General features: G+C 36.7%; 1 protein-coding gene across 3 annotated transcripts; it reads right to left on the bottom strand.

Annotated features, from left to right (window-relative positions):
- Positions 1–4608: 4608 nt before the first annotated feature.
- LOC107645379 (pentatricopeptide repeat-containing protein At2g30780) lies at positions 4609–7678 on the bottom strand. 3 transcript variants are annotated; one of them, XR_015886081.1, is made up of 4 exons: positions 7169–7660; positions 5989–6904; positions 5507–5716; positions 4609–5078 (listed from the first exon to the last, which is right to left on the bottom strand). XR_015886081.1 is itself a non-coding variant. In XM_016349391.3 (3 exons), exons 1-3 carry the CDS (start codon positions 7586–7588, stop codon positions 5026–5028), a joined length of 1389 nt encoding a protein of 462 aa, XP_016204877.1. In that variant the 5' UTR covers positions 7589–7660; the 3' UTR covers positions 4609–5025. The 3 variants fall into 3 exon arrangements, 2 of the variants coding, with proteins under 2 accessions (XP_016204877.1, XP_020959392.2); XM_016349391.3 differs by lacking the exon at positions 5507–5716; XM_021103733.2 differs by lacking the exon at positions 4609–5078 and having other exon boundaries at positions 5682–6904; positions 7169–7678.
- Between the last annotated feature and the right edge of the window lie 1151 nt (positions 7679–8829).

The following is an 8829-nucleotide window of genomic DNA, read 5'->3' as shown; positions in this document are numbered from 1 at the left end:
GCAGCTCGAGGATGATTAAGGTTCACCCCCAAGTATTTGCCTAGGTCACTGAAGCTTTGCAAAACAACCCCAAGGTGTGCACAACATTCTGAACTTGATTTTTCTTCGCTTTACAAAAAGGAGGAGGTCATCTGCAAACATCAAGTGAGAAACTCTAGGTCCCCCTCTAGAAACAGCCACACCATCCCAAATACCCTCGTCAACTTGTTTGGAAATGAAGCACGCCATGCACAAAACAAATAAATAAGGAGAAATTGGATCTCCTTGCCTGAGCCCTCTACGAGGTTGGAAGCTGTCCAATCTATTCCCATTCCAAAGGATGGAAAGATTTGAGGCCTAAACACAATTCATTACAAGCCAAATAATTAGAGAAAGAAAGCCAAAAGCTTCAAGAGTGTGCTCAAGAAAATTCTAATCAACTCTATCATAAGCCTTTTCTAAATGAATCTTAAAAGGCATAACTCCTTTTCTAGACTTTGTCCGCTTAAGAAAGTGAAGAACTTCTTGGGCCACAATAATATTATCAGGCGCTCCTCTACCATGAATAAACCCTCCCTCTAACAATCTCATCCAAAAATGGTCGTAATCTATTAACCAGCACTTTAGTCACTAGCTTATAAATTACATTACAAAGGCTTATAGGCCGAAAATCCTTCAATCTAGTTGGAGAGTCGCACTTAGGGATAAGAACAATCAAAGTTTTCAACAAAGAATGGATTAACGTCTCCCCTAAGAATGCTTTCTGAATAGTACGCCACACCTCATGACCCACCACATCCCAATATTCTTTGAAGAAAAAAACTTGAAAACCATCCGGCCCAGGAGCTTTGAACGAACTCATATTAACCAGAGCTTCTTTAACCTCCAACATTGTTACTGGTTTAGACAAATTATCACAAGCATCTTGGCTAAGAGATGGCATAGGAATTTCTCCCGTGTAATTAATCTCAACAGGCTCAGTAGAGCAGAATATATTTTGAAGAAATGAACAATCTCTCTTTGCAAAACTTCCAGATCATCAGACCAGGACCCATCACTAACCAGCAACCCATGAACCTTGTTAGATTTTCTTCTAAGGATGGTTTGCAGATGGAAAAAGCTAGTATTTCTATCACCATACCGAACCTATTGATCTCTTGATTTCTGGTATCAAAGTAATTCTTCCTGGGCCAAAACTAGATTATACTCAGCTCTCAGTTCTTTCTCTTTGTGCTTCAAAATCGGATCATCGTCAGCTTCCATCTTCCGTTGAATACAATTCAAATAAGCCTCCAATTTCCTCTTTTTAATAAAAATATTGCCGAAGACCGTAGAGTTGAATTCCAACGAAGCTTCTTGAACCCCAACAACTTCCTATGGATTTCAAAGTCTGTACTATCCCAAGATTTCTGTACAATAGCCTTGTAATCAGGATGCATTGCCCATGCTGCTTGGAATCTAAAAGGCCGGTTTCCTTTCTTGATAGGAACTCCTTAACATCGAATAAGCAGGGGACAATGATCAGAGTGGGAACGGCTGAGAACTTCAACAAAAGCTTCTGAAAAAAAGAAGGCGCCATTCTGTAGTACAGCAAGCTCTATCTAATCTCTTTGCAATTTCTTTGTTTCCTTGAATTTTACGGAACCAAGTAAACCGTCTTCCAGAAGTTGTCAGATCAAAAAGACCACAAGAATCTAAAGTACTTGCAAAGATACTACTGCGATTCGAATAGAAATTACCCCCTTCACCTCATGAACACTCAAAATATCATTAAAATCTTCAACCACCACCCACTGGTCCTGAATGCACAACCCAATATCAAGCAGATGACTCCATAATTCTACTCTATTAGTGGTTTGAGGGCTGCGATAAACCGCACTGCAGATCCATCTTCGCCCACCACCATTAATTTCCAAAGTTATACATTGATTCATAGCCCAAAAAATTTTACAAGAAAATTTTAAATTAGTAGAGAGGAACTAAATTCCTCCCTTGTGTCCAACAGCATCTACAATCCCTACAGGATAATAGCCTAATCTCCCCCAAAATTATTTCATAGTTTCAAACCCAATATGAGTTTCCACCAAAATAAAAAAAGTTGGTTGAAATTTTCGTACCAACTCCTTACAGTGCACCCGAGACATCTTATTTGACGGCCCCCTTACATTCCAACTAATAATATTTAAATGGTCGCAATCCATAAAAATAAATTAAATAATTGGAATGTATAATCATTCTACCTCACGTTGATAGACCCCTGTCTCCAAGTGTCTTCTCGCGGACTTGCGCCGCAGAACCATCATTCCTCTGTTGAGGTTGGTTCTCCAAGTTTGTTGTTGCACTAGCTTTATCAAGCTCTTTTTGTACTCGAAAATCCATTGACAATGCTTCAGTAGGTGAGTTTTGAAGTGAAATAGAACGCTGCCTTTTGTGCCCTGCTTTAAAGAAAGGAGTATTCTGATCCTTGAAAACCACCTAAGTTGTTCCCAAAGAGCCAAGCGTGGATGGATGATCCTTCTTTTCCTTAGGCCCTACCTTTGCATTTGATAAGGACTTCACTTCACTTTTGCATTTGATGAGGATCCAGCATGCATGTTATTAGACCCAAAAGAAAATTTCTTACTCACCAAATTGGAGCATATTGCTACATTGGCTTTTTTTGGCACCACATTGGGGCTTTTACCCACTTTTTCCTTACCTTTTCTACTAACTGTAACCCATTCACCATCTTTTGCACGAGTATCCCTATCCATGCGTGATTCTTGCAAATAATCATGCACAAGACCCGCTACTTCACACTTCTCCATAATTGGAATTGATTTGGCATTAATTCCAAATTCAAAAGTTGAATTTTGATTTTTTACTGGGATTTGACTACCTTCTGCCGTTTTCTCATTGTTATCCACCGAAAACAATGACGGCAAATTTTTCTCCTTCACCGTGCTTTCCTTCCCAATGTCGTTGTTGTTCTCTTTCAGACATTCTCTTGTTACATGCCCAAAGCAGCTACATTTTTCACAAATTAAATTCAAGTGCTCATATTTTATGTCATACATATCACCATCAACTAGAATTTTTTTTATGACTGGAAGTCTCAAGTTAATTTGCACACATGCTCTTGCATACTTTCCCCTCTCCGCAAACTTGGTGGCTAAGTCGATGCGGATCGGTTTGCCAATAACTGACGTAATCATTTTCATGGCTCTCTCTTGATAATAGTTAATGTTTAAACCTGTGATTCTTATTCAAACCATGGTAGACCCAAAAGTGTTTTCACAAGGTCTGAATGAAGAACTCCAAGATTTAACAGCAACATAACTACCAGTACTCATCCACGGTCCTCCAAAGAGAACTTTTTCTCTATCCTCCAAGAGATTAAATTTGACTAAGAAATAGCCAAAACCGATATCTAGTACCTCATATCCTCCTTTGGTTCTCCAGACGGCTTTAAGCCTGTGCGTGATCGCCGTATAGCTAAAATGTTTTCCAAGAACTTTGATCACGATGGCATCTTTGTAGGGCTCTGCCAATATCTCCTTTGCTTCTTCAGTGAACGTCACAGTTGGTATCTCCGAATCGCATTGCTTACCAACTACTGTAGCCATCTTATCCCCATCAAGAGAATCAACAACCTCCAAATCTCTCCTTGATGAGGCACCAGCAACTTTATCTCTGAACGATATTCGCTGACCTTGAATCTTGTTACTGTCTCCTTTAATCCCATCCTTTTCACTTGATGCATGCCCCCTCCACGCTCCCCCTATTGCTTCCGCCGGCATGGCCGGCTGCCTCGCTATGTGCCACCCTCAAAGGCTCTCCCCCACTCTCTCCGCTCTCCATTTCATGTACTCTCATTCAGTTAGGATTTACTATTTTGAGAGTCGTCCTTTTTTATCGTTTTCATTAACCGCAGTTGAAAAAACAACCAACCACCAAACCTAACTTTTTTCTAACCTCTTTAACCTAGAGTGACATTTGTTATTTGTCAATCTTTTTTTTTTTTTTTATGACATGATATTTGTCAATTTAATTAGTTAGAACTTGTAAAATTTCATATAAGTATTTTTTTTCCGGTAAAGCAACCGGGCCAAGCCCCAAAAAAGATAATTAAGCTATTGTACTTGGGGTATCACTTCCCCCATTTACATCAAGAAAGATCCATTTCACAGTTCATATAAATATTAGACAAATAAAGTTTTAGATTATAAAAATCAAATCTCTAAAGTTTGGATTTCACTTTAGAGAGTAAAGTGTCATCTCTCACCATTTATTTTATAAGTGAGACCAAAAATAAATATAAAAAAAAAATCATTCAAAGTTAGAAAATCATATTTTACCCTCTAAAGTACAAATTTAAAATTTAAAGAATCCAAATTCATAAAAATCATATCAATGAGTGGGCTAGGCCCCTTGTTTATTAGACCAAAAAACATACTAAAATCACGGAGAGATAAAATATATGATTCGTAAAATGTAATTTTTTTTTCAAATGTATAAATATTTAATAAAATATAATGATTGTCTTAATAATTATTCATAATTAAAAAACAGAAGGAAAGATTAATATGAGGAGGAAGAAGTATGACTGGCCAGATGATTGGAGACTAAGAAATATAGTACTGCGAGGAGTGAAAAAGAAGTATATGCAATTATGTCTGAGTATACAAAAGAATAATATTATCAACCGTCTGGATTAAAATTTTTCACCCTAACCATTTATTACAAGCATAATCTGCCAATGAATTCAGGACATCTACAACAAAATTTAGCTGACAAAAATTTGCAAATTTTAGCTTCGAAACAAATGGCTTTGAAGGGGATAGCCATTCAAAGAATTGATTGTTTGGTGCATGGTAATGCAAGCTCCAATTTCATGAATATGTATTAAATAAATAAATGTTGTTGCCATATCAACTTCTTGCTCTTCCAAACTTCCAACATGGTTTCATAAGTGGTAAATAGACTCAGCATAAAGATCAAGAGTTGCTCTCTTCTGTGTATACGTATCAAGAAAGTGCTATTCAAACTTTGCAAACACAGCAGCACTCAATGTGTTGGGGACCCTTCATCTCCCAAAGACTGCACATGTACAACACCATCTGCAATAACTACTGTCAGTAAAGCAGAAAATGTAAGCAATCATTTTGTATATTACCTAAATGGTTGGATTAAAAAGGAGTATCCTGCTATGTTATATTCTTTAGCAAAAAGTCAAGTGTTGAAGCCTAACTTATTTTATAAAGGTTATATTGTCAAACTATCCAGACTTGCATAACAAAGCATAACTTCAAATCATGCATCTAAAACAAAGTATCCTTGTGCAGAACCAGTTCCAGAGGCACCACTCAAACAAATACCACCATCAGAAAACTTCAGAATTATTATTGTTAACAATAGAGGAGTGGTAAAATGTTCATAATCAAAACCCAAGTATGTATCGATTAACATTATTAATGGCATGACGGCAAAATAAGTAATACACCAGAACAAGAATATCTTAAAAGAAGCCTCAAGAAAAGATGCATACCTACAAATTATTTAAATGACAAGCTGCTGAAGATGTCATTTGCACTAATTTTATTTTTCTAATATTAGTGCATGCTGCCATGTGCAACCACTGGTATAAAACTTGAATGATTCTCAACATAGAACATATGCAATTAACTGCAAGTTCCTTCGTTAGAATTCTAGACAAGTTCAGCTTCGGGCAAGAGTAAGGAACAAATTTTGCATTAATCTGCTGAACCAACATGCTTACAATAAGTGAAACAGGTGATATGAATGACAATATAATTTATGATGGAAATGCATGCAAGGGGACTTCATAACCATGCTTGAACATTTGTCCCAATATTTTCAGAACCATGGATCTCTGACCATGGTTCAGGTAAGCTTTGTACATTATCCACAATGTTTTTTTTGTGCAATTAATTTTAACACCTTCCATTTCATCAAAGACATAACGCATCTCATCAATACGATTATGTGATCCATATAAGACAAGCTTACAATGATACAAGGACCGACAGATTCTCCACCCAGCACATTCAGCACGTTTCACAAAAGTTTCTAGCCTTTCTATTGCATTACACCGATAATAAGTTGCAGTAACGCATCTCATAATACTTGCTGAGGCTATCCGGGTTCTGCGCTCAAAAGCCTCATTAATTGCAATCTCCATTTCCTCTAACCAGTCCTCCTGGGAATAGAGCTTAATCAACAAGGCGTTCAACCATGGTCTGTAATGTTTTTGTGGAATAAGCTTCAACAATCCCTCTACCTTCTTCACTCTATCCGAATCTGAACTTTTACAATACGCACATATCATGGCCCTGATCAATGGAATTTCTTTTTTGTTTACATGATCCCTTACTAGAGAATACATCTCTTCCATCTTCTCCAGATTACCTGATTGTCCATAGCCTCGAAGCATTAGCAGGTGGGTTTTCAAGTTAGGCTTGACAGGGCCTCTGTTCATCATTTGAAAAACTCTCTCCATGTCATGCCACATCGAAGCCGAGATATATCCAGCAATCAAATAATTATAAGTATTCTCACTGGGTTGGAGGTCCGACTCTTTTATTGCCTGGTATGTTTCTTCCATGTGATCCACCAACAGCAAGCGAGAGTAAAGAGATATGAGAATATTGTATGTGCCAATTGAAGGAGGACAAGCTGCATGCTTCTTCATATCACAGAACAACTCGTGACAATTCTTTGCAAGACCATTGAACATAAAAGCACTCATCAATGCATTGTAAGTGCTGGTCGTTCTCATGCCCTTCTTTGCAGCATCTAGAAAGATCTCAACGGCATGATGAACATCTTTACATCTACCTGCAGCTTTTATGCCCTTAGAATACTCATATACACTCATGGGGGAGTCAACACCATAATTCTTCTTCTCCCTCCTCCAATCAAACACCTAAATCATTAACAACCCAATCTAATAAGAAACAGGGATTACCTTCCAGGTCAAACAAGTGCTCTGATTCCTTTAACAAACACTACTCCTTCATACTTTATAAAACTGTTTAGGTAAGATTCCAAGAAGAAAAATCATAAAATAAATAGCTTTAGCTTATGAAAAACATTAATTATAGAAAATTCAAGCATAGGATTGCATTTTTGTTTTCCTCATTTTAATTCGAAGTTAACACAATCCAAGTTGGGAATCTTTGCAATATACCTGAAGGGCCAAGGAAGGCCACGAATCCAACTGATTCAAGAGCTCGAGCAGCACAGATCCACCTACATGACTTTCAATCAGTGATGCAGAGTTCTCATCGAGGATCTCAATTACCCGATTGGAATCCGAGGCTTCGAGAACCAGTTGGTTCTTCAAAACCGATGCTTTATTGATGAGATCCTCTCCGAACGGAAGCCTGCGTTTCTCGATGAAGAGGGGAGTAATATCTTGGAGCGGGTGAGGAGGAGGAGGGGTAGCGGAGGTGCAGTGGCGGCGCGTGAGGCCAGGCGATGTGAATGCGGCAGTGGTGGTAGTAAAGGACGGAATATTAGGTTTAGGGTTAGGGATTCCATGGGAGTGGAAGCAGAAGTGTTCGGCTTGCGCTACTGCGTCTGAAGTGAATCTCCAAACTCGCTTCATCGTTTTGGTGATTGAGATTTTGTTAGGGTTTTACACTCAACAAGAAAAATCCCCACTAACCCCTCCTTCCCCACTGACGCAGGCACGAACAATAAGGTCATAGAATCCATGGGGCTTCTTTTTGGTCAATATGGGCTTGGGCTTTCCCTTTTATTTTCCTTTCCTATTAGGCTGTTCCGCAGACATTCATTTTTGCAAAGGTCCATTCAAATAATTTCTTTTTGGAACGCTTAAATTTGAATTTAGAGCATTATGCAGGTAAAAAAAAATGAGAATTGGGCTTAGGCCCGTATGTTTACCAAAAAAAAAGAATTTATGCATAGACAGATAGTACTTAGGTGATTGACCAAAAAAAAAAGAAGAAGATAGTACTTAGGTGGTTGACTGACCTCTCCAGACTCCACCTATGATATATCATTATATTGGTTCTGAGTTCTGACCAAAAAAAAAAAGGGTTATATATTGGTAAATAAAATTTGAAAAGTTAAAAACAGAAATTAATTAATTCTTTTGTTTTGTTTTGGTTGAAATTTACATATTATATTTCAAGTTGTGTTTCCTTGCATTATGGTACTCGCAAGCAAAATACTGTTTAAAACAAGTTAAAATTATAAAATTCTCATTGATGTTATTTAAAAATTGTAAATACCTTGTTGAGTAAATTAGAAGTGACTACCAATAAGTATAAATAATAATGGTTATGTTTGGTGAAATAATTTTTAAAATTTAGGATAAGATATATTTTTTAAAAAATACTTCTTACATTTTATTTTATTTAATTTTGTTATTTTAATCGCAAATAAAATTGGTATCGATAATTTAATTAATAATAAATCAAAATATTATTAATATATAGGATTATATAAATTTTTTAGTTTCAATCAGTATAAACTTTTACAAAATACTTCTCACTTTTCAAAATTATAAGCACAAATATATAATTTTTTAATTTATGAAACACAAACACTTTTTCTTAAATTTTGTTACCAAAACCAGACATTTGTATACTCAGTTACTCACTACTCACAGTTCACAACTCACTAGAGATCACAATTCATCACATCCACATATAACTTGTTTCAACCTCCACCACAAAGCACAACCGCACTAAATGCACAAGTCAACTATACAAATGCCTTCTCTAACATTAGATACATAGATCATTGCATTTTTCTAATCTCACTAAGCCCATCCCTTTTATAATAAAATATCGTCTTTTTTTTTTGTGACTAATAAAATAT

The sequence above is a fragment of the Arachis ipaensis genome, chromosome B6 (assembly GCF_059453495.1).
Source record: "Arachis ipaensis isolate K30076 ecotype BB chromosome B6, ASM5945349v1, whole genome shotgun sequence".
In the NCBI taxonomy this organism is placed as follows: Eukaryota; Viridiplantae; Streptophyta; class Magnoliopsida; order Fabales; family Fabaceae; genus Arachis; species Arachis ipaensis.
This window is presented reverse-complemented; position numbering and strand designations above follow the sequence as displayed.

What these genes read in the sequence shown, in the direction of transcription:
- LOC107645379 (XM_021103733.2), bottom strand. Translation starts at nt 7,588, where the DNA reads ATGAAGCGAGTTTGGAGATTCACTTCAGACGCAGTAGCGCAAGCCGAA. An exon ending in GGCCTTCCTTGGCCCTTCAG is followed by an intron (nt 6,905 to 7,168) that starts GTATATTGCAAA and finishes TTAATGATTTAG; the next exon opens with GTGTTTGATTGGAGGAGGGA.